At 37.4% G+C, this 26328-nt stretch overlaps 2 protein-coding genes and 1 pseudogene across 4 annotated transcripts in view; 1 reads left to right on the forward strand and 2 right to left on the reverse strand.

The window, feature by feature from the left end:
* The window catches only part of LOC119786827, a 51921-nt pseudogene extending 38523 nt beyond the window's left edge, over positions 1-13398 (reverse strand).
* Positions 13399-16850: 3452 nt separating this feature from the next.
* alkbh4 (alkB homolog 4, lysine demthylase) lies at positions 16851-19326 on the reverse strand. Of its 3 annotated transcripts, none has more exons than XM_038290375.1 (3): positions 19193-19326; positions 17638-17832; positions 16851-17554 (listed from the first exon to the last, which is right to left on the reverse strand). In XM_038290375.1, exons 1-3 carry the CDS (start codon positions 19301-19303, stop codon positions 17033-17035), a joined length of 828 nt encoding a protein of 275 aa, XP_038146303.1. In that variant the 5' UTR covers positions 19304-19326; the 3' UTR covers positions 16851-17032. The 3 variants fall into 3 exon arrangements, with proteins under 3 accessions (XP_038146303.1, XP_038146304.1, XP_038146302.1); XM_038290376.1 differs by having other exon boundaries at positions 17638-17829; positions 19193-19325; XM_038290374.1 differs by having other exon boundaries at positions 17638-17835; positions 19193-19325.
* A 1890-nt stretch (positions 19327-21216) lies between these two features.
* Positions 21217-26328, forward strand: part of lrwd1 (leucine-rich repeats and WD repeat domain containing 1) — a 33068-nt gene continuing 27956 nt past the window's right edge. Inside the window, exons 1-2 of the mRNA XM_038290350.1 lie at positions 21217-21276; positions 23092-23178. Of these exons, the coding sequence (XP_038146278.1) occupies positions 23099-23178 (80 nt within the window). The 5' untranslated portion in view covers positions 21217-21276; positions 23092-23098. The remainder of the gene's footprint in view (positions 21277-23091; positions 23179-26328) is intronic.

Consider the following 26328-nt stretch of genomic DNA (forward strand, 5'->3'; position numbering starts at 1 on the left):
AAAAAAAAAGTGCTGAAATTATTAATTCCATTGTTTTTTATATGATTTTTTTTACAGTTATAGAATAATGTACTCCCCATTTTTTTTATTATTGGCAAAATAAATACGAAATCTGATTCTTTTCCATTTTTTACTTTCAATTTTTAAATTAGGTAAATGCAATTTATAGCAGTATATTTTAAAAAAAATGTAAAACATGAATTTGAAGGTGCATAATTACTTTTTTTCCTATCAATTTTTATTTGTTGAGAATCCTTATTTTTGTGATAAGAAACTAATCACACAAACTTCCACACTCTTCCTTTTTGATAATAAAAGAGAACCAAACTGGCTTTAAAAACAATATGTTCACATGAATATGTGATAAAGTTTGATTTTTCAACATTAAAGAGAAAGTTTTGATGCTTTGGGTCAACCCAATGCAAAATAAATGTGTATAGTTCTGAAAAAGTACTAATAATAGTAGTCGAGAAACAAAAGGCCAAAAGGGGAGTCGGCCAAGAAAAGGGATCACTGCATCTCCGTCTTCACTGCTGCTTCAGCTCAGGTACTGCAGTAAAGGTAGAGAGCTACTCCTTAATAAAAGATCCTCCAATACAAACTGGACTCCTGATATATAAATGTTTGTTAGGCTGAGTAAGGAATAGTACACCCAAAACATGATTAGCCTTCATTTTCTACTCACCCCCATGCTGAACAACACTCTGGAGTACTTTTTTGATATCTCAAATGCATCTGGAGATCTGGGAGGCTTCTTGCTGTCTGCTGACATTCAAATAATGGAGGTCTATGGCGCCCGAGGCAGAAAGGTCCATAAAAGTCCACAAAAAACGTGTCAATATCCCTCCATACTGCTCGTCCAATGTATTCCAAGTGTCCTGAGTGGGTAGCATCCAGAATTTACTCGAAACAAAGTCATCTAGAATGTTTTTAGAGCATAGACAGTAGTGTATAGGATTTCCTAAAAGCGCGTTCAGGAGTCTACGAAACCGCGGCAGACCAAACCAGATGAAAGTGCGCATTCAGCGTCTGCTCTGCCGATAATGCAAGCGTAGAAGAAGAAATGTGCTGTTTACCTGTGTAAAGAAAGAAACAACGAAAGAAAAATGTCTGAGGACTTCAGTGTTGAGGAAGAGCATGAGTTCTTTGCCGAGCTGAATGCGCACTTTCATCTGGTTTGGTCTGCCGCGGTTTCCATAGACTCGTGAACGCGCTTTCAGAAAATCCTATACACTACTGTTTATGCTCTAAAAACATTCTAAATGACTTCGTTTCGAGTAAATTCTGGACGCTACCCACTCAGGACACTTGGAATACATTGGACGAGCAGTATGGAGGAATATTGACACGTTTTTTGTGGACTTTTATGGACCTTTCTGCCTTCGGGCGCCATAGACCTCCATTATTTGAATGTCAGCAGACAGCAAGAAGCCTCCCAGATCTCCAGATGCATTTGAGATATCAAAAAAGTACTCCAGAGTGTTGTTCAGCATGGGGGTGAGTAGAAAATGATGCCTAATCATGTTTTGGGTGTACTATTCCTTTAATTTATCCTGAAATCGTACAGGAATACAGGTGCTGGTCATAAAATTAGAATATCATGAAAAAGTAGATTGATTTCAGTAATTCCATTTAAAAAGTGAAACTTGTATATTATATTCATACATTACATACAAACTCATATATTTCAGATGTTTATTTTGTTTAATTTTGATGATTACAAATGACAACAAATGAAAATCTCAAATTCATCATATCAGAAAATTAGAATATTGTGAAAAGGTTCAAAATTGATGGCCCCTGGTGCCACACTCTAATCAGCTAATTAACTCAAACCACCTGCAAAAGCCTTTAAATGGTCTTTCAGTCTAGTTCTATAGGCTACACAATCATGGGGAAGACTGCTGACTTGACAGTTGTCCAGAAGACGACCATCGACACCTTGCACAAGGAGGGCAAGACACAAAAGGTCATCGCTAAAGAGGCTGGCTGTTCACAGAGCTCAGTGTCCAAGCACATTAATAGAGAGGCGAAGGGAAGGAAAAGATGTGGTCGAAAAAAGTGTACAAGCAAGAGAGATAACCGCACCCTGGAGAGGATTGTGAAACAAAACCCCTTCAAAAATGTGGGGGAGATTCACAAAGAGTGGACTGCAGCTGGAGTGAGTGCTTCAAGAACCACCACACACAGACGTATGAAAGACATGGGTTTCTGCTGTCGCATTCCTTGTGTCAAGCCACTCTTGAACCACAGACAGTGTCAGAAGCGTCTAAAGAGAAACAGGACTGGACTGCTGGTGAGTGGTCCAAAGTCATGTTCTCTGATGAAAGTAAATTTTGCATTTCCTTTGGAAATCAAGGTCCCAGAGTCTGGAGGAAAAGAAGAGAGGCACTTCATCCACGTTGCTTGAAGTCCAGTGTAAAGTTTCCACAGTCAGTGATGGTTTGGGGTGCCATGTCATCTGCTGGTGTTGGTCCATTGTGTTTTCTGAGGTCCAGGGTCAACGCAGCCACATACCAGGAAGTTTTAGAGCACTTCATGCTTCCTGCAGCTGACCAACTTTTTGGAGATGCAGATTTCATTTTCCAACAGGACTTGGCACCTGCACACAGTGCCAAAGCTACCAGTACCTGGTTGAAGGACCATGGTATCCCTGTTCTTAATTGGCCAGCAAACTCTCCTGACCTTAACCCCATAGAAAATCTATGGGGTATTGTGAAGAAGAAGAGGCAATACACCAGACCCAACAATTCAGAAGAGCTAAAAGCCACTATTAGAGCAACCTGGGCTATCATAACACCTGAGCAGTGCCACAGACTGATCGACTCCATGCCACGCCGCATTGCTGCAGTAATACAGGCCAAAGGAGGCCCAACTAAATACTGAGTGCTGTACATGCTCATACTTTTCATGTTCATACTTTTCAGTTGGCCAACATTTCTATAAATCCTTTGTTTTTATTGGTCTTCAGTAATATTCTAATTTTCTGATATGATGAATTTGAGATTTTCATTTGTTGTCATTTGTAATCATCAAAATTAAACAAAATAAACATCTGAAATATATGAGTTTGTATGTAATGTATGAATATAATATACAAGTTTCACTTTTTAAATGGAATTACTGAAATCAATCTACTTTTTCATGATATTCTAATTTTATGACCAGCACCTGTAATCTCTAATCATTTCAAACATCACGAGCGAAACCAGGAGATTTTAAAGGTTATTTTAAAATCAACAAACAGGTTTTATTTAGTTGTCTGTTTCAAGTTGTTAAAAAAATATAAAACCAGAGCATATTTTTTTTACATGGGGGGAGGGTCATGTTTCAGTCTGTACGCTGGCATCTTCCTGAGAAGCTGTTAGTTTCACTAATAGTGCAACAGCACACACAGGAAAAGGTCCACTCTTGTCTATTGAGTGTGAAATCTTTGTGATTATCTAATTTATTTTTTTAGTAAATGTGAGACAGGCTTTTTGTGTCCTTTTGGCTCAGCAGTGGCTTTGATTGATGAATCACGATGTTGGACCTTAATCTAGGGTACCATTTTGGGACCACTTTGCGTTTAGAGTGACCTTCAATGACGGCGGAAAGAAAGTTGTGGATAAATGTGCAACAGTGTGGAAGCATTGTGTTGTTTATGCTAACAGCAACATGACCAACATATCAGCTTAGGGATTTTCCTAACAATCAAAATATACCGAACCGAAAACCGTGACCACGAAACCGTGAACCGAACCGTGGATTTTGTGAACCGTTCCACCCCTACTTGAAGATGAAACATGGATGTATCATCCAGCATGACAATGATCACAAACACACCACCGAGGCAACAAAGCAGTGGTCTGTAAAAAGTATTTCAAGGTTCCAGAGTGGCCCATCTCCAGACCTCTACCCCATACAAAATTTGTGGAGGGAACTGAAAGTCCGTGTTGCCTAGCGACAGCCCCGAAACATCCCTGACCAAAACCTAAGGGCAATAGTGGCATTGGCTGAAATCGAAGGATTGACGGTTCAAGCCCCGGCTTTCAGTGTCGTTGTGTCCTTGGGCAAGACACTTCACTTGCAGCGTCTACTGATGGTGGTCAGAGGGCCTGGTGACGCCAGTGTACGGCAGCCCCGCTTCTGTCAGTGAGCCCCAGGGCAGCTGTGGCTACAATGTAGCTTGCCACCATCAGTGTGTGCGTGAAGGTAGTGTTGTTAAAACCTGGTTGTTGCACAGAGCTAGCTGTACCGTTATTCCTTAACCCTCCTGCTTGTTCACAGCTCAAGACACGCCTTCTTTACGCCCCTTAAACACATGCACTTACCTGATTGGTCCACTGTTCAATCTGGCTCCTAGCTCCAGTTTGAAAATGTCAGTGTCTCAGCAGACAGCGTAACAGAAACAACTGCTGCTACTACTTCTGCATATTCCGTTCGGTCAACCAGTAACAAAATCTGTCAGAGGCTGTTTAATCCCTCGTGTTTTTTATGCAATTGTAGGACTTTTGTTGTGTTTAGGCTCATGTTTTTTTCCCCTCTTGTTTATTCACAGCTCTTGCTGTGGGGCAATTTATATTGGATGGCTCCTACCTTGGATAAAAATGGACATTTATTTTGTGGGGAAGAATTTTGTGATTATTTCTTGATGGCTATTTATTTATTTTTCTTTCTGAAATGCAAGGACTGTTAAGCCTAATTTTTTGTTGGTCTATTTGTGAAAATTTTTCGTTCGTTATTTGAAAGGGTCTACACACAGAAGTGTATGGTCCTTGTGTGACTGGCTTAAAAAAAATATAGCTACATTTATCCTTCAGGACACCTGACTGGCACCGCTAAAATAGTGACACACCCAGTAAAAAAAAAAAACTAAAACAATTAAACCTTGTAAAACCATCACAGTGTAAAGCGCTTAGGTCAAGTTTCCTGACTTGTACAGATCGTCTACTTATTTTCCACCATAATTTACAAATAAATTCTTTAAAGGTACACTATGCAACCGGTGTTGATTTTCCAGCGAGGCTCCCCCCAGAGGGCGAAAGTAAAAGTGCACTGTCGTAAATATGCACAGCTGTTCTCCTGGTTTCTCCGTCAAGCCAGGCGCGGTTGTTTTGAGCTTAGCAGACAGGCGAACACAACGAATGACTGCTGCGTTCACACCGCAGCTGGCGCGACAGAAGCAGCGAGTTTACATGCAAAGTCAATGGTTGACGCGCGTCAAGGCGCAGCAAAGGAGCAGCAGGCCCAGCGCGTCTGAGCAGCTGAAGCAGGGAGAGAGACACAGCGCTGATGATCAGAGGCTATGATCTCTCTCCTCTTAAACAGTTTATTGACGCCTAAATTAACTTAAAATGCAGAAATCTGCCGGCAGAATATGCAGTTTGGATTATTTAGATGAAAAACACCTACCAGCTGCCATGGTGAACCGCGAGGAGGTGACCTGGCCAGAGGCTGCTGATGAAGGGGTTCCTTCTGTCGGCGCACCGATGGTATGTGGGGGTCTGAGCGGCTCCGACAGAAAAAATATTGAAGGCAGGATAATAATCTGAATGAACTGACTGCACTGATTACGTTTTCAGGTGTATTTTCTCACTTAAACACATATTAAAACCCCACTGATCACAGCAAATATAGCTGCAAGGCAGAGAAAGGATAGTGAAGCTCCGCCCAACGCGCGTCAGACACACTTTAGCACCGCACAGCCAGAGCGAGAGAAATAACTGGTTCAAGCAGCAAAAATGAAGCAGCAGACACGATTTTGCTGCTTTTGCTGCGTGAACGTAGCATAACTGCACAAGGATCGCCACTGTGCTAGCAACGAGAATGCTTTTAACTGGGGGGTGTAGCAGTTCTCGGCCGTAAAGCAAGACTGACTCTCACGAGACTTCTGAGCCTGTGGGTGCGGGTCGGTGCTCCTGCAGTTGCAAGTGCAGTATTTCCCCTACAGACCACCAGGGCGGCCGAGAATACCTTTGTTCAACCTGAAATGACTCATTTAATCATCCAAAACGTTATGGAACACATTAATTAACTGAAAAATGTTGCATAGTGTGCCTTTAAAGATCATACAATGTGTGGATTGTTTTGTATTTAAGTGTTCGATGACCTTAAACATTTAAGCATGGCTAATTAATCTAAAATTAAGGAAGAGGATTAGGGCCACTGAAAAAAAAAAAAAAAAAAGTTAAAGGTACACTATGCAACCGGTGTTGATGTTCCAGTGAGGCTCCCTCCAGAGGGCGAAAGTAAAAGTGCACTGTCGTAAATATGCACAGCTGTTCTCCTGGTTTCTCCGTCAAGCCAGGCGCGGTTGTTTTGAGCTTAGCAGCGAATGACTAACGCTGCGTTCACACTGGACGTAGCTGGCGCGACAGAAGCAGCGAGTTTACATGCAAAGTCGATGGTTGACGCGCGTCAAGGCGCAACAAAAGGTCCCGCGGCGCGTTTTGAGCACCAGGCGCAGCACGTCTGAGCAGCTGAAGCAGCGCGTCGGGTGCGTTTAACGCAGGGAGAGAGACACAGCGCTGATGATCTCTCCTCTTAAACAGTTTATTGACGCCTAAATTAACTTAAAATGCAGAAATCTGCCGGCAGAATATACAGTTTGGATTATTTAGATGAAAATCACCTACCAGCTGCCGCGGTGAACCGCTGCTGATGAAGGGATCCATACTGTTGGCGCCCCGCTGGTATGTGGGGGTCTGAGCGGCTCCGACAGAAAAAATATTGAAGGCAGGATAATAATCTGAATGAACTGACTGCACTGATTACGTTTTCAGGTGTATTTTCTCACTTAAACACATATTAAAACTACTTTATTCCCACTGATCACAGCAAATATAGCTGCAAGGCAGAGAAAGGCTAGTGAAGCTCCGCCCAACGCGCCTCAGACACAGCCGGAGCAGCAAAGCTGCTTCAGCCACGAGTCAGAACTAACTGGTACAAGCAGCAAAAAGGAAGCAGCAGACGCGATTTTGCTGCTTTTGCTGCGTGAACGTAGCATAACTGCACAAAGATCGCCACTGTGCTAGCAACGAGAATGCTTTTAACTGGGGGCGTGTAGCAGTTCTCGCCGTAAAGCAAGACTGACTCTCACGAGACTTCTGAGCCTGTGGGTGCAGGTCGGTGCTCCTGCAGTTGCAAGTGCAGTATTTCCCCTACAGACCACCAGGGCGGCCGAGAATACCTTTGTTCAACCTGAAATGACTCATTTAGTCATCCATAACGTTATGGAACACATTAATTAACTGAAAAATGTTGCATAGTGTCCCTTTAACTGATTTTTTTTTTTTTTTTCAGTATAGTATGGGAAAAAAGTCAGAATTCTGACTTTAATCTCAGAATTCTGACTTTTTTTCTCAGAATTCTGACTTTTTTTAATGTCAGAATTCTGATGAATTCTGACATTAAAGTCAGAAAAAAAAGAGTCAATTAAAGCCTTTACAGGTAAAACCAAACATTACAGGAAGTGACATCAGGTGGACTTCCTTGCTGAGCTTTTATCTCAGTTCTTGTCATGTTCCTGATTTTTTAAATAAAATTAAAAAAAATCAGTTAACTTTTTTTTTTCAGTGGCCCTAATCCTCTTCCGTATAAATAAAAGATACCTGGAAGTTTTTTTTGTTTTTGTTTTTTTTTTAATACAGGATTGGAGTGTCTTCCAACCAAGGCAGCAGACTTTATTAACGTACTGTTGCACATCTGACCGCCATACAACCCATAAACAAAAAGGTTTGAAGCTTCAAACAGCACGAAAGGGATGGTATCAGCACATATCCTAAAGGTGTAACTGATGCAGCGCAGCACACGCATTTCACCGTCTGTCAGCTCTTCCTCCAGCCCTCCTGCATTAATATCTTCTGAAGTCTCATCTTTGCCATCTCTCCCGGCTTTTTTCCCCTTATCTCCATCTGAGCCCAAAGCTGACGGCCAGAGATAAAACCAGAAAAGCAGCGACAAATAGGACCAAACCAAACCTCCCCCAATGCAACATTATAGACTACACCTCATTCTGATCAAACACTGGGGGAAAAAAAGGGGAGGGGGGGCACTAATGCGACCTACTTCACATTATCCCAATTAGGGAAATGCATCAGGGACACCATTATGGTCTCATTTGGAGGGGTTCGTTTTTCTCATACCGTTTAGATCAATGCTTCCCAAACTTTGCAGCCTCCAACTGAGAGGGAAAAAAAAACAACAACACATCAACAGAGACGGATTAATGGTTGGAGTAAACAGACACTACTAAAACAACAATTAAATGGCACGTTGTCAGAGCAAACAGCCTCTACAGCCATTCTGCTGCTTATTTATTCATGATCTGCTTCTCTATCTTCTAACGGAGATGAGAAACGAACGAGAAAGTTTCACTACTAGAGCATCATGCATTAAAGCTGCTGTAGGTGAGCCGTCGGGGACGACCAGACCAGGAAACGAGGAGAAAACCAACAATGTTCTGTTTCTATCTACTTTTAATCTGTGATATATTAACAGTGACTACTTATTTACATCAAAGCACAGGGGTTTTAGCCCCACTGTACCCGTTTCCTATTTAGTCACATTACAATAAACGTGAACGTATTTTATCTTGGAGCTTAATTGTCAACCTCAAGGAAAACTATCAATGTTTTTTTTTTTTTTAGTTTTTTTTTTTATTTAAAGATAGAAAAGAGATTCAGGACTAGCTCTGTCTGCATCAGCAGGTCTTCAGTTCTTTACCAGCCTTCAAGCTCTGAAGATTGAGTTTAAATTAATAGCTCAGTCAGACTGTATAAAGGAGAGCAGCAGTTTCTATGGAGGATAAAAAGTGCCAAAATTAAATAAATAAATACAGCATTAAATAAATAAATGTGTCAATAATTAATTAAATGTGGAATTAAATAAATAAATGTGTCATTCATTAATTAAAACCACGTCACTAATATAAAGTGCCACAATTAAATAAATAAATACAGCGATAAACAATTAATTAAATGTGTAATTCATTAAATAAATAAGGAATTAAATATTTAAATGTGTCATTAATTTAATAATTTTATTTTATTAAAAATATATATATAATTATTTCAGTGTGCATTTAATTATTTCATAGTCCTGTGTCGCGGTGCATCGAAACCATTAAAAGAATCTGTCAAACTCACCCATCAAAGTTAGGGGGCGGGGTTAACGCGAATCGAGTCTCTGTAATCGATTTGCTTCACCTTAATGTGCAGGGTGACCAATCAGGTGTTAAATAACCGCCCCCTAACTTTGATGGGTGAGTTTGACAGAATCTTTTAATGGTTTCGATGCACTGCGACACAGGACCATGAAATAATTAAATGCACACTGAAATAATTATATATATTATTTTAACAAAATGAAGACGTATTTTATTAAATTAATGAAACATTTATATAATTAATTCCTTATTTAATTAATGAATTACACATTTAATTAATTGTTTATCGCTGTATTTATTTATTTAATTGTGGCACTTTATATTAGTGACGTGGTTTTAATTAATGAATGACACATTTATTTATTTAATTCCACATTTAATCAATTATTGACACATTTAATTATTTATTTAATGCTGTATTTATTTATTTAATTTTGGCACTTTTTATCCTCCATAGTTTTCAAGCCCTAGATTATCACCTGGGATTAGATTTGGTCTTTCACTAGGCCGTCATTATACACACACCCATCCGGTGCATTTCTTGCTGCCGATTTGGGGCTTTTGGCCAAAAGCCACTTCTAGTAGATTTTTTTCTAGAATTTTATTTATATTCAAACCCATCCATAAACCAACATTGTCTCTGCTGAAAAGAAACATCTCTACATCATGAAAAACCAACAATCCCCATGTGAGGATTACGGATTATTATCCTGTACTTCAACTTTTCATGAGGACCAGGGCTGCAACCGACGATAATTTAGCAAATCGATTAATCTGTAGATTATTTTTTCAATTAATAATCAGATAGCAAAAGTTTCCTTAAAGAAGATTTTCAAAGTAATTAAACAAGGGGAAACTCAAACTTTTCCACCTGAGGTGTTCTGGATAGAACATATTGAAAGATTTAAATATTTTTTTCTCTTAAATTAAAAACAATGTTGTTTTTTTTAACAACTTTGGTGCAGTTGCTGCTCTAATTGGGGTTCTCTGTCAGCTACAGGCATGTTTTAGAGTCTTTACACTCCAGTTAATGATTAATCGATTACTAGATTAGTTCACGTTTATTTCAATAATATTTAATTGAGATGAATCCAATTAATCGCTTCAGCCCTAATTTGCACAGAAGTTAAAAAAGTTCTCAAAAGGTCTTTTCTGAGTATACTACCTCCTCTAGGGATGGACAATATAAAGAAAATCTCTCACTGATTGCATCAGCAAAAAGACTGTTATCCTCCATCCATCACAATCATTGCTTTGGTGCATTACAACAAAATGTGTCTCCTGCATTTAATCCATCCTTAAAGGGAAGGGACTCTTCCACGAACACCAGAAACGTGGAGAACAGAACTAATAGCTGTCGTGCAGAAAGATGTTTCCACCTGAGGTGTAAATCTCTGCAGATCCCCCAAAGTAACCACAGGTCTCTAAGCTGCATCTCTAATGAGTCTATGTCAGTTCCTGTGGTGCCACCATCTTTGAATGTTTCCAGTTCCTCTTTCCACGTTCAGACGACGGATTAAACAAGAGCTCTACGGACGTCCAAAGCCTGAGGATACAGCTTTTATTCAAAACATTCCCACTGACACGTCTCCTGTGTTCCTTGGTCTTCATTATGTTTTTTGTGCTCCCAAAAAATAAAAATAAAACATTTTAAGCAGCAATTTCTAAACTTTTGGCAACTCGTGCTGCAAATCACCAGGTTGAAATCTCTCAAGAGACAGACATGACTTTCTGCAAAAACCCCAACTGTGTTTAGTTAAGTTTAATGAATTGGTTTGTTTTTCACCCCATTCTATAGCAGCATCACAATTAAAGAAAAATACAAATAAAGAAATGTACACATTTATCTGTTCCTTAAAAATCTAAAAGACTATCTACTATTTGACGGTGGATCTAATTTGGATCTTTCTTGCAGATGGACAGCTCAGCTCTAGAGCCTTTAAAGAAAAGCTTTATTAGTGCTATGCTGATATTTATGGATTAGGGCCACTGAAAAAAATAAAATTTAACTGATTTTTAAATTTAATTTCATTATAAAATGAGGAAAAAAAAGGTCAGAATTCTGAGATTAAAGTCAGAATTCTGAGGAACAAACGTTAGAATTCTGAGATTAAAGTCAGAATTTTGAGGAACAAAAGTCAGAATTCTGAGATTAAAGTCAGAATTTAAGAAACAAAAGTCAGAATTCTGAGATTAAAGTCAGAATTTTGAGGAACAAAAGCCATAATTCTGAGATTAAAGTCAGAATTCTGAGGTTAAAGGCAGGATTCTGAGATTAAAGTCAGAATTCTGAGGAACAAAAGTTAGAATTCTGAGATTAAAGTCAGAATTCTGAGGTTAAAGTCAGAATTCTGAGATTAAAGTCAGAATTCTGAGGAACAAAAGTTAGAATTCTGAGATTAAAGTCAGAATTTTTAAGAACAACAGTCAGAATTCTGAGATTAAAGTCAGAATTTTGAGGAAAAAACATCAGAATTCTGAGATTAAAGTCAGAATTTTGAGGAAAAAACATCAGAATTCTGAGATTAAAGTCAGAATTTGAGGAACAAAAGTCAGAATTTTGAGATTAAAGTCAGAATTTTGAGGAACAAAAGTCAGAATTCTGAGATTAAAGTCAGAATTTAAGAAACAAAAGTCAGAATTCTGAGATTAAAGTCAGAATTCTGAGGAACAAAAGCCATAATTCTGAGATTGAAGTCAGAATTCTGAGATTAAAGTCAAAATTTTGAGGAACAACAGTCAGAATTCTGAGATTGAAGTCAGAATTCTGAGATTAAAGTCAGAATTTGAGGAACAAAAGTCAGAATTCTGAGATTAAAGTCAGAATTCTGAGATTAAAGTCAGAATTCTGAGATTAAAGTCAGAATTCTGAGGAACAAAAGCCATAATTCTGAGGAACAAAAGCCATAATTCTGAGGAACAAAAGCCATAATTCTGAGATTGAAGTCAGAATTCTGAGATTAAAGTCAGAATTTTGAGGGGGAAAAAAGAATTCTGCCCAATTCCTTAATTTTCCACCAATGTGTTACCAGCCCTCCCACACAACTCTCATCTTTGTCAGTGAAGCAGAGAGTCCTTCATGGTGCCATCTACATTAAGATCCAAAATTCTGAGATTCTGACTTTTTCCAATATCAAACTGAAATAAAATTTAAAAACCAACTTTTTTATTTCCATTGGCCCTAATCGTCTTCCGTAGAAATCACCTAGGTGACTCTTATCTGACCTAGTGATTTCCAGAAAGAATCACCTACACTAAATATGGATCTAGATTAGATTAGATTAGATGAGCTTTATTGATCTCACAGCGGAGAAATTCAAATTATTCAGTGTTAGTCTACATTTAAATTCTCCCTAAAATACACTAAAGTTTGTGGTTATGACGTAAAAAGAAACAGATGGGGGCATTTAACTTTGGTCACTGTTGCAGGAACTGTTATGCAGAGTTTTCCCTTTATAGGAGGGATGTACAGGAAGCCGGATAGATTTATAACAAAAAGAAAGGTTAATGATAAATGGTGTTTAGGTTATAACTCTGATATGATCGAGAATCGAGAAGGAAGTGAGAAATAAACTGTTTTATGATGCTGAAGAACTGACATGTTTAAAGTCATTAAAAAAACGTTTAGTTGAGTATTTGATCTGTTTAAAGCCAGAGTCTGTACCTTATCCATGAGCTTCCAGCATTTCTCCACCATTTTCTTATCGACCACAGCGGGCTGATGGGGCTGCAGAGGCTGCTGGTGGGGCTGAAAGGCGTCCTTCATCAAGCCGATGAGCCCGGCGCCCCTCCTCGGATTTCCTGCCATGGATTCGCTGGATGACCGGGGGAGGGGGGGTGTTAGCCCCACGGCAGGGGTTCACAACCTAGGAGGGATGAGGGGGGGGGGGATCCCGATAAAGCAGCCGCTGTGCTACCGCCCTGTCCGCTCGGAACAGTAGGGGTGGTTTGTCATGCAGAGGCTGTCCGGGAGCAGAACAAAAAGCCTGTTGTAGCTACCAGTCAGCGGACCCGAAGCAGCGAGCTAATGGCTATAGCCGCTTTTAAAGAAGCCTCCGCTCCGGGGCTGAGCCGCAGACATAGCCGCTGAGTTTCTGTTCCTGAAAAGCCCAGAAAAGCGACCCTGACTCCTCCTGGTGACGGCGGGCGAAACCTCCCTGAGATGAGCCGGCTTTCAGCGGAGCTGGCTGTTAAAAACCACCGAGACACCGACAAACAGGGCTGAGCAGCAGCTTCAGTAAACACGGATGTCCGGCTGCACTTTCAAAATAAAAGCACGGTCAACAAGCACGCGACAATTAAAAAATTAATAGACACAAACTATCTGATACGGAAGAGGATTAGGGCCTCTGGAAAAAAACAAAGTTAACTGGGTTTTACATATTATTTCAGTTTAATATGGGAAAAAAAAGGGGAAAAAAAAGAAATATATATATATATATATATATATATATATATATATATATATATATATATATATATATATATACTCTTTATCAGACTATATTGTCCCAGAATTTAGAATTTCTTTTTTTTAAATAAAATATTAAATCTGATAAACGACCAATCACTTCAGTCTTAGAATTCAACCTTCAACTAATTACTAATTTCATTTATGAGCCAAAAAATGCAGCCACGTTCTTAAAATGAAAAAGCATGTCTGGAAATGCTTTTTCATTTTAAATATGGTAACGATTTGCTTCCATATTTCAGGGCCGCTGTAAGAAGAACATTTAAGAGACATGATTTGGCTCATTCTTGCAGCCCAACTGGAAAAATACTGAGTATTGCAACCGTTCCTAACCTCTTGAAAGATTTGGTTTATAGCCTTGTACACATCATCCCACAAGTTTTGCAATTTGGGGCATGTGTGTTGTTTCTGCAACACAAACTTGGAACTTTAGGATGCATCTTAGCTACTATGTCCGGCATTTTAATGTGTATTTAAATACATTTCAATTAGTGGAAAAAATTGCAGGGGGAATATAGAAAAAAAAAATTCTAATCAACCAGAACTTTCGCGACCCCCATTAGAGATGGGTATTCTCACCCAAGTCCTGAATGGATTCGATTTTTATTCATACAGTTCTAAATCGATTAATTTCGATTCAATCTATTTTTACAATAATGAAAGTGGTTCAACTACCGGTATGTTTTAAGATACTCATGTATTTTATTTTTTCGAGTCACCTTAAACACAAAGTGCAAACTTGAAAATCAGACAGTTTAAACTTGAGATGTGAACAAAACTGTCTCATAAGTACAAACTTGTTTGTGAAAAGTGAAAAAGTTAAGCCTCACATGCATGAGCGGCATTATCTCCACTGCACAAACCATATTTGCAGCATTGTCTGTAACAACTACAGGGTGTTTTCTGCTCAGCCCCCATTTGTTAATGTCTTCAGTCAACCTATTTGCAGCCGTCTGGCTTGAAATGATCTTGAATGCATCTTTCCAGCTCATTTGAATGTGAACGTCACGCATCTTAAAACTAATCGATCGCATTCCCTAGACATTGATTTTGCAAAAATGTAAAGGTATCAATTCAAAATCAATTATATTGATGTTTTTACCCAGCCCTAACCCCCATGCAGTACTTCTGTCGATCCCCTAGGGGTCGTGGATCCCTGTTAAAGAACTTCGCTGTATAATGATCCCACTATAAAAAAACTAAATAATGTCATATGTGGATGCACTGTATATACTGTATATATCCCATGCACCTTCTTCTTCTTTCAGTATTTGAGCTGATGAGTAAATTTCTCCACTGTTAGGTCAATAAAGTCAATCAATCAATCAATCAATCTTGTGCTTTAATCAGCAATTATTTAATAATTGAGGTTCAAGACACGATGACTGCGGTACTGATTTGAAGGAACCAACAGTTTCTGCACATATCAACTAGTGTTGCACTGATACCAGTATTGGACGGGGCCCCGATCCAGCACTAAAATGGTAGCATAGGTATCGGCGAGTACCAACTAATAAAGGGAAACGATACCATTTTCAAAAGTTTATTCAACTATTGTCACCTATTGTAGGTAGTCAATAACAATTTCTACTGGATTCACTTTGTATTCGTCTTTTTCCTGCTTCACAAAGGTAAGCAGCAGCTTGACAAAGTCATGATGGCAATTATTTTACATCCAAGTAGTCTGCAGTTCTTCATATATATATATACACACATCAATTTCAAACAGATGGTATCTGTATGGGCCAACACTACACAGCCAGGTATCTGGTATTGGGTCAAAAAAATGGCATCAGCGCAACAATAATATCAACATTTCAGGAGATTGTTTAGCAGCTAATGAGGAGCCCAGTGGCTTATTCTTCAGAGCAAACCCACATTTAACAGGAGGGATGTGTTATAATTTTTTTTTTATACTCCGTTTGTGTTTCATGGGTTGTGTACTAATGAACTATTATGATGTATAATGTGTGATTCATCGTTTATTAACTCTTGCTAAAGATCGTTCCAGATAAAGGTCATGCAACGGATGGGTTGTGAAAGAGACCTGTACATCCTGTGTTTTGATAAGGTGCTTTCAAATAAAATGTATTATTATTATTATTATCCTCTATCATATGTTTCTTCTAAACATGTGTTCTTGGAACAATTCAATTGTAAAATAACCACATGCTTTGTTTTAACATATGTGCTGAGGTTTAAAGTAAGATAATTTTGTTTCCCTTTCCCTTTAGTTAAACCTCAGCTTGTGTAATTAGGGAAATCCCCTGACTTCAATAAATAGCGAGGAGAAAGCTGAAGACCGGCAGAGTGGGTTGGAGATTTGTAAACTCCGCAGTCTCTTCCTACTCTCTTTGCGAGTAACTAAATTAATTGTCTCTGTGCCTTCTTTCTTTCCCTGTATGTATGTATGATGTTTTAGGTGATTAGACCTGACAGGATGTTTCTCTCTTCCAGCCTGGGAACCTCTGCATTAAGACAGAGCGGTAAACAGAGATGTCTGGTTTCCCTCCTGAAGCTGTGCACCATGTTTTAGTCAGGAAAAAAAATGGATAGTTTCTTAACAAGTGAAACACCTGTCAGGATGCTGACTATAAACTACGAGAGATTCTATAACAGAGCTCTCTCATAGAGTATTTAATTTGATTGTAATAGATAACCAAGGAGATGCCTGCGTTTAAGAACCAATAGTCAATAGAAGTATCACTGCAAATTCATTGCAATCAATTCACAAAAACCTAATATAGTAAATATGTATTTTTATTTTCAAATTTCTTTTTTAAAAATAATTTCATGTATCTAAAATGTTCAAACTAGAAACTAATAGTCATCTTATATTGGATTGTATCAACAGAGCATTCAAATTATTTTTGAATTAATTTATCATAATTCTTAGAAAGATTTATGGAATAACTTGTCCGTTTCACCCCCCCCCCCCCCCCAAAAAAAGATTATTTGAGGACAGAAACTTAGTACTCTAAAAATATTAATAGAAAATATTTATTATAATGAGTAAAATTCTAGAAATCTCTAGTTTACAAATTGCTTTACAGAAATTGATGCGTCAATCCAGAGGTAGACTAAAGATGCTCTATCGCCATCTGGTGGAAGGAATAGGAATTATTTTATGGAGGGATAATGTTTTCCATCTCCATCATAAACCAAAAGAAAATAATTTATTTTAGGGGAAAACAAACCTGAGGGATTCTTACTAGCATTAGAATTAGAATAAATAAACAAAAAATTGCTGTTTTAGTAAGTTAGCAGTGTTACATTATTCTTCACTATAGTTTAAGGAAGATTAAAGATTGTTTGCCTTGCTTGGGCAGTGGGGGCAGTAAAAATGGCAAGAATTCACTTTTGTGCACTTAATTAAAGTTCAAAAGATGTGGAGCTTTTGCTGTATGGTGAGTTTATACTGGAGTTCCTTTAAAAGTCGAAGCAATATTCAGCAGCTCGGCTCCCAGCTTCACCTGCTGCCCTGCAGGCAGAAACTCTGCAGAGAGCTCTCTGTATGTGCTGCAGACTCGGCGCTCCTGAATGTCCTCCCTGTGAATGGCGTGTTTCCATCTGTGCCTGGCCTCACCGTATAACACCACCAAACACCTCCGAGGAAGCCGTACGGCCACGCAGACTTCCCCCGTCAGCCCCTGCTCTGGCAGGCCCTGTTCCAGAGACATGGTGAGCACGGTATCTGATAACATGTTGAGCGTGACCAGCCTTTCCCCCCACAGCCAGGAGTCATCTAGGTGCGGGTCAATGGCGGAGCCTCGCTGAGGGTGATAGTCCAGGTTGCACTGCTCCACCGGCTGGAAATCCTCTAAGTTTGGCACTTGTTGCATCCGCAGCACCAGTTTCTGGCTTAAAGCAGGGAGTCCATTAAAGCTTGCTAGACGTACTTTCCTTTTCTTGAAGTTCACCTTTGGACCATAGTCCTGTAATCATACAAGAAATTGACAGCTTTCATTAAAAATCAACAGATTTACAGATTTGATATAAAAAAAACATTGAGCATAACCTGTTTCCTTCGACCGGACTGCGACGGATTCCAGACATCCTGGTCCATGTGGCCGACCAGCTCCTTCTCCTCCTCCTCAGTTATGAAGTCCTCCCAAAGGAAGACACCAGGAAAAGGAAACGATGCACCTTCTCCATCTTTGCACTCAGCAATTCTTTGCTCAAGATTGTAGATGAAATGGTGCACAGTCTTCTTCTTCAAAAAAAAAGCAAACAAAAAAAAACAACAATAAACAACCTAAGGCTGATGCATTCCTTCTGATTCTGGATCTGATTCTGATCATATTCGGGCCAATTTAGATATCTGATCAAACAATGCTGTTACAGCAGATAATTCATATTTAACAATATGATGTATTTTTCACACCTTATGTCTTGAAATATTTTTCTTTTTGGGTGCAATATAGTCAACAATATAGATGCAAACAGACACAAAAATCATTCTTTATCCTTAAATTAAGGTTTCACAAACAGCTTAGAAATATCGTAATATTTGTGTAGAATAATCTAGTCTGGGTAACCAGGTTTAGGTGGAATAAGAATACTTAAGGTGACTTTTTCCCACTAATTCTGACTTTAATCTTAGAATTCTGACAGCTAACAAACATGTTGACATCAAGCCGTAGCCATGTCTGTTTTAGACTAACTAGCTCTCTTTTTTTAATCATCTTTTGTTCTTCCATTAATGAAATAGCATCACCAGGGACCCCTCAGGCACGTAAAAAGTCGCCTAATTCCATCATTTTCCTCCAATGTGTTACTGGCCCTCCCAAACAACTCACATCTTGGTGCCCATCTACATTAAGATCCAACATTCTGAGATTAAAGTCAGAATTCTGATGGGGAAAAAAGTCAGAATTTTCCATATTAAGCTGAAATAATATTTAAAAATCTGTTTACTTACTTTTTTGTTATTTTTTCAGTGGCCCTAATCCTCTTCCATATTTATTATGAAGCATTAAGACTTTTGTTAAAGAAGCCCAGATGAAGCAGTGCCATGGAACTGTTGGTGTCTGTGAATGTTGACTGTTTTAAGGAAGTTTATGTAAACATTTATTTGCCAGCTAAATAATTCTAATAAAATAATAATCCTAGTGTTGACAAACATTAAATATTTATCAGTAAGATTTACACCTATATTGGAAACATTGGTATGATTGGCTCCTAAAAGATTAGGAGTGTTTTTAATAAACGTTCTCTTTCATTCTTTCACTTTTATTCTTCTGATGTTTTTCTGTGTGGTCTGGACTATCAGTCTGTAATAAATCTATTTATGTTTACAGTTAACAATGATCAACTTTTGTTGTTTTGAACCTCAAATAAAGCCTTAAATCATCTCTTGGTGAATTAAAATGCATCAGTAAAACTATTAGATAAAAAATACCCATAGATCCACTATAAAGGAAAATTAGTAACGCTCTAAAACAGAAACTACACACTTTGTAGCTCGGTAATACTATTTTTGGTCAATGAAGCAATGTCCTAAGAAGGCTTCCGTAGTTACTTTTCAAAGATACGTCTATAATAATACGCTTATATAGGAGATGTTTAGGTACCTCAGGTTTGAATGTATCAGGCTGAGTTTCTCCCTTAGACTTTTCGCAAATAAGACACCGCCGTATGCCTTTACAGCCGCATGGAGAAACATCGCTGCTGTCAAGAGCCATCTTTAAACCGCTGCTGCTTCTTCTTCTTTGATTAGAAACTGAACATTCACACAAATAATGACCGCGCGCCCCCTAATGGAAGAAAGCAGTATTGTTTATTAAGCTTCTAATATTTTAGAATAGAATAGAATAGAATAGAATAGAATAGAATAGAATAGAATAGAATAGAATAGAATAGAATAGAATAGAATAGAATAGAATAGAATAGAATATTGTAGAATAGAATAGGATAGAATAGGAAAAAAAGTGTTTTAACAATATAAAAAACTGTGCAGCTGGAGAATGAATAACCAATATGCAGCTATTGGCATTTTTACAGTAATGGATATTAGAAAATAGGAGCAACAGAGATGTGCAAAATGACAGCACCATGTTATTTAACTGACTAAGGTAGAAACTGTGCAAAATCAGCAATATGAATTAAAATAAACAGAAATGATAATAACTAAAATTAATACCCCTCTAAATTCCAAGTTCTATGTTTTCTTCTAAATTGGTTTCATGCAAGAGTTAACAGAAAATAGACGAATAAAATGAGGAACGCATTGAAAATAATTAACAATTAATAAAGTTAAAAAAGTTATGATTAAATTGGGGTACCTTGAAATCTTCTATATTGTCTTAAACAAAACAATGCTCTAAAAGAATCCTATAAAATATTATTAATCCAAAAACTTCACACAATGATATGCATAGTTTTGGAAAAGGTCAAGAATAAGATTTCCAGGGAATCAAGAGGGGTAATATAGATAGCATATGAGCTCTTTATTTTTATTTTTTTATTTATTTTTTTTATCACAAGCAGCCGCGGATCTGCCTGGTCTAGTCAAAATTAATTAAATGAAATTACTTTTTTTCTTTTACAGCAGTGTGTCCACATTTATTTTGTGAGACACTTTTGAATACTTAAAACTCAGTTATACACACACCTATCATGTTTGAAGTCCTTTTGCAAGGCAACCATGCTACTAATATGAAGGTTATTTAGTTTTAAAACTATTTGGGCATTGTAAGTGTGAATTTGAAGTTATACAGAGAGCTACAGTCTAAGTCAAAAGTTAAAATGAAGGCGTTAAAAAAAGTTAAGTTGAATTTGTGACTCACATCAGCAGATACATGCAGTTGTATTCATTGATTTGTATTTGTGTGAAGGAAAAAAAAATTCTTTTAAAGATTTGAATACAAGTTTTTGAATTTGTTTTGCACTATTTGTTTTAGATCAACCATAGAAAAACTGAACGGAAGACGTTTTTGATGTGCAACTCACAGAACACAATTTGCGTACTTGTACTTGAACGTGAAAGGTGTAACTTTATTTTGTAATTGTCACAGATGAAAAAAAATACAATTACTTAGACATAGACTTAGATTTATTTGTCATTTTGTAAAAATGACATTTTGTCATTTTATAAAAATGTAAGCTGTAGAACAGCTTTTTTTAAAAGTTTAAAATTTTTAAAGTGCAGCCTTGAAAAAAATAATAAATACATAAAAACATTAATATAAAACAATATCTAACATTAATTTTTATTTTTTTACAAAACACCAAAGTTACAGTGCACTAATAGTTTTGCAACAATAGGTCTGAACCATTTGGAGAAAAAACTGAGAATATAAGAGGTATTTGATGCGCAACTTGTAAAAATAATACTACTTTATAGTACTTTATAGTACTTGTACTTTAAAATTTTAACGGGTGTAAAAAAATTGTACTTGTGAATTTTATTTTCTTTCTACAAATACAAAACTTAGACTCTACTGTTTCAAATTCACACTTGCAATGCACAAATAGTTTTGAAACAAAATAAGCTAACCTTTATTTACCAACGGCACAATTGTTTCTGCTGCTCCTTACAGTCAAAACTGAGGGATTAGAATGTCCTTCGTGGCCACGCCCACCGGATGTAGACGCTCTGCCCCGGGAAAATTCCACTTCCGTAGTGGGTTGTTCGTCGAAGCCGTGTCCAGAGTTTGTAAGTAAATATTTTCATAAATATTTGAAATAATTGAAAAATAAGGAACTCAGATGTTACTAAACGGTAACAGCATGAAGCACAACTGTAGGTTTATTTACTCGCCATATGTATGTGAAGTTAGTATGAGTTTCAGCAAACTTTGCTTCCAACGAAGTAAAATATATGCTTTAACTCAAGACTTACAGGTTAAATTTTAGGTTTTTAATCATTCCTTTATTGGTGTTATCCCTCTATTCCAATTAAAGCATAGATCAAAGTGGATGGAGGTGTTATGGTACCATTAGTCTGATGGTTTTAGATCTATGGTCTCTTTTTTGTTGCTGTGTAGCAGCAGCACACATTTTCCCATTAAACTTTAAAAAGCGACTTATTATTGTCAGATGTTTGTCAGCTATTTTGTGTTGCAGAATTAATGCTTTTTCTTTCTAAAACTATAATTGAAGTAATCACTAAATCGGATATTTTGAATTAATATATTTTCATCTTTTACAGTTAGCCTCATTCAGTTTGAAAGATTTAATTAATCCATATTTATACATTTTGAACAGAGTGTATGACCTCTTGAAGGGGATTTATTGCTAATCAAATCGTTTCCCAGTTTTTTTTTAATGAATAAATTTAGAAATCTTGTATCCCCTCCTCTTTAGGCAATTAAATTCAGTTTATTTCTATTGCGCCAATTCACATCATGTCATCTCAAGACACTTGAGTTCACCAGATAATCCAGTCAAATTGATTCAAAGTTTTCTATCGAAGGAAAACCAGTGGATTGCATGGACTTTAAGGCAATCCCTCACACTAAGCATGCTTGTAGCGACAGTGGAGAGGAAAAACACCCTTTTAACAGGAAGAAACCTCCAGCAGAACCAGGTTCAGTGTGAGTGGCCATCTGCTGAGGCCGACTGGGGTTCAAGGAGACAGAAACAGAAATAAAAAAAGCAGCTGTAAACTAGCTCCACAGGCGGCCCCGTCCAGGAAACACACAGCCAGGCAGAGGAGCTCTGAGCCAGCTCCGATGTCAGAGGATGAAGAGAGCACATCCAGTTACCTAGTCACAGTCAGAGAAACAGGACCACACAGGAAAAATAAGGCAGATCTCCAACATCTAGGAACAAAGGTGTCGATGGCATCAGCACAGCTGATATTTCTCTCCAGGATGGAGTCACAGCCAAACAGGAACAGACCAGATGAAGCTACTATGAGAAAAAGCAGAGAGAGCAGAACGTTAGAGATTGAACTAACAGATTCTGCAGAGTGGGAGAATAGAGATAGAATGAAGCAGAATGATGAAAAAGGGGTCCCTATGTCCTCCAGCAGTCTAAGCCTATAGCAGCAGAACTATAGAGATAGCTCAGAATAACCTGAGCCACTCTAACTAGAAGCTTTATCAAAAAGGAAAGTTTTAAGCCTAGCCTTAAAAGTAGACAGGGTGTCTGCCTCACGGACTAAAACTGGTAGTTGGTTCCACAGGAGAGGAGCCCGAGAACTAAAAGATCTGCCTCCCATTCTACTTTTAGAAATTCTAGGAACCACTAGTAAACCTGCAGATTGAGAGCGAAGTGCTCTGTTAGGAACATAAGGAACAATCAGATCTCTGATATCAGATGGAGCTTGGCCATTTAAGGCTTTATATGTGAGAAGGAGGATTTTAAATTCTATTCTGGATTTAACAGGAAGCCAATGAAGAGAAAGATAGGGTAGGAGAAAGAAATGAAGGAATATGAATGTTCATGCAGGAATTATTTGTAAATTTGATGCTTATTAATTTCAAAGCAGCCGATTTTTGGTTTCTAAAATCTACTTATCCTGCAGGAGAGCCATGGAGAAAATAACAGAGAAGCTTTTATTGGGGAAAGGCTCCCCGAAAACCAACAAGCTGGAACAAATCAAAACTCTAAAGTAAGTCTTGAATAGTGTTATTTTTTTACGGGGGTGATAGTTCTTAATTAATCTTTATTTTCATCTGTCCGGTTCTTCTAGAAAGTCTTTGCCTACTTTTTTTTCTTGACATTTTTTATTTTCCATTTTGTAAAAGCAGTGAAATACAGTGGTAGTTACTTTCAGGGAACAGACAATGTATGTGTTGGTTTTCTTCTGGGGGAGGGAGGAAAGTAAGTGGCCGACCGCTGGGGGGCTGATTGCTTTCACACCTCTGCAAGAAGAAGCCATTCTCTTTAATGTTTGTCCTTTATGTTCTGCCGCTGAGCCGTTCTCCTCACAGAGGTGAGAGAAATGGTGCCTCGTCACCTGGGTTGGAAATTAAAAAATCTTTTGTTGCCACAGAAAACACAATGAAGTGAATTCTGTACTGAATCATTTAATTCAAATGTATTTAATAGCCCAGTCCGATTATTTATATCGGACTTATAATAATATCGAATATCGGTCTGATTGGCCAAGAAACTATTATAGGAGTATATATGCCTGCATCTAAAAGTTTCAATACTGTCAGACTGATAGAAACTCTGCTTCTGCTTAAGTTTCTGTAACCTAATGGTCAATATTACATGGATTCTCATACCTTATTGTTGACGTTTTTTCTCTCTTTCAGTAACTTACACTTGATCAAACATTTTCTAAAATTCTACAATACAAAATAGGTAATAAAAGCATGTATAATTCCTTCTGATATCGTATCGGGTCATATCAGTATTGGTGAATTCTCTGTGCTGTTATAGTGGCATGATGATCAGTAACCCTGCAGTTGGTGCTGTGCAGGACTCCGTTGTCTACAGGTCTGTTCAATAACATGTTGTCTTCCCCAATAAGTTTTCACAGGAGATCAGGGAGAGCAGCCTTCATCCAGCAGCTGGAAAACAGCTAATATCATTTTTCAAATGTTCCCAGATTACGGCAGAGTGTTAGGGCCAGGCTACAGATTTTTTCTTCATATTTCGTGTCGTAACATTACGAGAATAAAGTCATAAAATTAGGAGAATAAAATGTCATAAAGTTAGGAGAATAAAGTCACAGAGAATAGTCAGAAAATTACGAGAATAAAGTCAGAAAATTACAAGAATAAAGTTGCAACATTACGAGAATAAAGTCAGAAAATTAGGAGAATAAAGTCACAAAATTAGGAGAATAAAATGTCGTAAAGTTAGGAGAATAAAATATCGTAAAGTTAGGAGAATAAAGTCACAAAGAAAATAGTCAGAAAATTATAAGAATAAAGTCAGAAAGTTATGAGAATAAATTTAGAAAGTTATGAGAATAAAGTCAGAAAATTACGAGAATAAAGTCGTAACATTGCGAGAATTATGTCATAACATTACGAGAATAAAGTCACAATGTGAATAGTCATAAAATCATAAGAATAAAGTCGTAACATTACGAGAATAAAGTCAGAAAATTAGGAGAATAAAGTCACAAAATTAGGAGAATAAAATGTCGTAAAGTTAGGAGAATAAAATGTCGTAAAGTTAGGACAATAAAATGTTGTAAAGTTAGGAGAATAAAGTCACAAAGAGAATAGTCAGAAAATTACGAGAATAAAGTCAGAAAATTAGGAGAATAAAATGTCATAAAGTTAAAAGAATAAAATGTAGTAAAGTTAGGAGAATAAAATGTCGTAAAGTTAGAAGAATAAAATGTCGTAAAGTTAGGAGAATAAAATGTCGTAAAGTTAGGAGAATAAAGTCACAAAGAGAATAGTCAGAAAATTATGAGAATAAAGTCAGAAAGTTATGAGAATAAAGTCAGAAAATTATGAGAATAAAGTCAGAAAGTTATGAGAATAAAGTCAGAAAATTACGAGAATAAAGTCGTAACATTGCGAGAATTATGTCGTAACCTTACGAGAATAAAGTCACAATGTGAATAGTCATAAAATCATAAGAATAAAGTCGTAACATTATGAGAATAAAGTCAGAAGATTAAGAGAACAAAGTCACAAAGATAATAGTTAAAAAATTAAGAGAATAAAGTAAGAAAATAACGAGAATAAAGTCGTAACATTGCGAGAATAAAATCAGGAAATTACGAGAATAAAGTCAGAAAATTAAGAGAACAAAGTCACAAAGATAATAGTTAAAAAATTACGAGCAATAAATTCGGAAAGAGAATAGTTAAAAAATTACGGGAGTAAAGTCAGAAATTTCCGAGAATAAAGTCAAAAAAATTGCGAGAATAAAGTCACAAAGTGAATAGTCATAAAATTACGAGAATAAAGTTGTAACATTATGAGAATGAATTCAGAAAATTACGAGAATAAAGTTGTATTTTAGGAGAATTCTAACAACAAGCCCTTTCTTCCCTAAAATGAGGAATGTGGAGCATCATGTGAAGTTATGCTTTAGCATCGGTTTGACTAATCAGGAAATCTTTTAGCAGCAGCATCAAACTGGGCAGGAGGTCAAAGTGGACTCTGGTTGCTGATTGGTGGAGCTGGTCGGCCGTCATCTGCTGGGCGGAGCTACAAGCTTTCTTTCTGTGTTATGATGACTTCATTCTCCTAATATTACAATATTGATTATTGGCATCAATATGCCTAAACAGATTTAAAATTAATAGGCCTCAGATGGACTTTTAGATTTTACTCTCACTCAAACCTTCAATGATTCAGGTGGGCTTTTATTTCCCACTAATTTATATTTTTAAACATCATTCAAAATAGCTCATTTAAATATATTTGTATTATTTGAGAAAACAGATTGATATGTCAAAACAGGAAACGGAGAAGGTTGTTTATGTGTGTGTACCTCTTTAAGGAGGCCTTTTAGATTCCTGACTTCAACTTTCAGGGCTCACACACCCACACACACACACACACACATCTTGTGTCACAATATCCTTGTGGGGACCTTCCATTGACTTCCATTCATTTCCCACTAATTTATATGGCCTAACCATGACCCTTGCCCTAACCCTAACCATTACCGACACATACCTATCCCTAAACCTAACCTAAACTCAATTCACACCGTCGTCCTAAACCTAACCCCCACCCCAAGAAGAGAAACTTTCCTTATGGGGACCAGTTGTTGGTTCCCACAAGTACCTATGAGTCCCCAAAATGTAGCATATTCCTAGGAAATTGTCCCCACCAGG

Source organism: Cyprinodon tularosa, unplaced genomic scaffold (assembly GCF_016077235.1).
Source record: "Cyprinodon tularosa strain WSP-4 unplaced genomic scaffold, ASM1607723v1 ctg28, whole genome shotgun sequence".
NCBI lineage: Eukaryota > Metazoa > Chordata > Actinopteri > Cyprinodontiformes > Cyprinodontidae > Cyprinodon > Cyprinodon tularosa.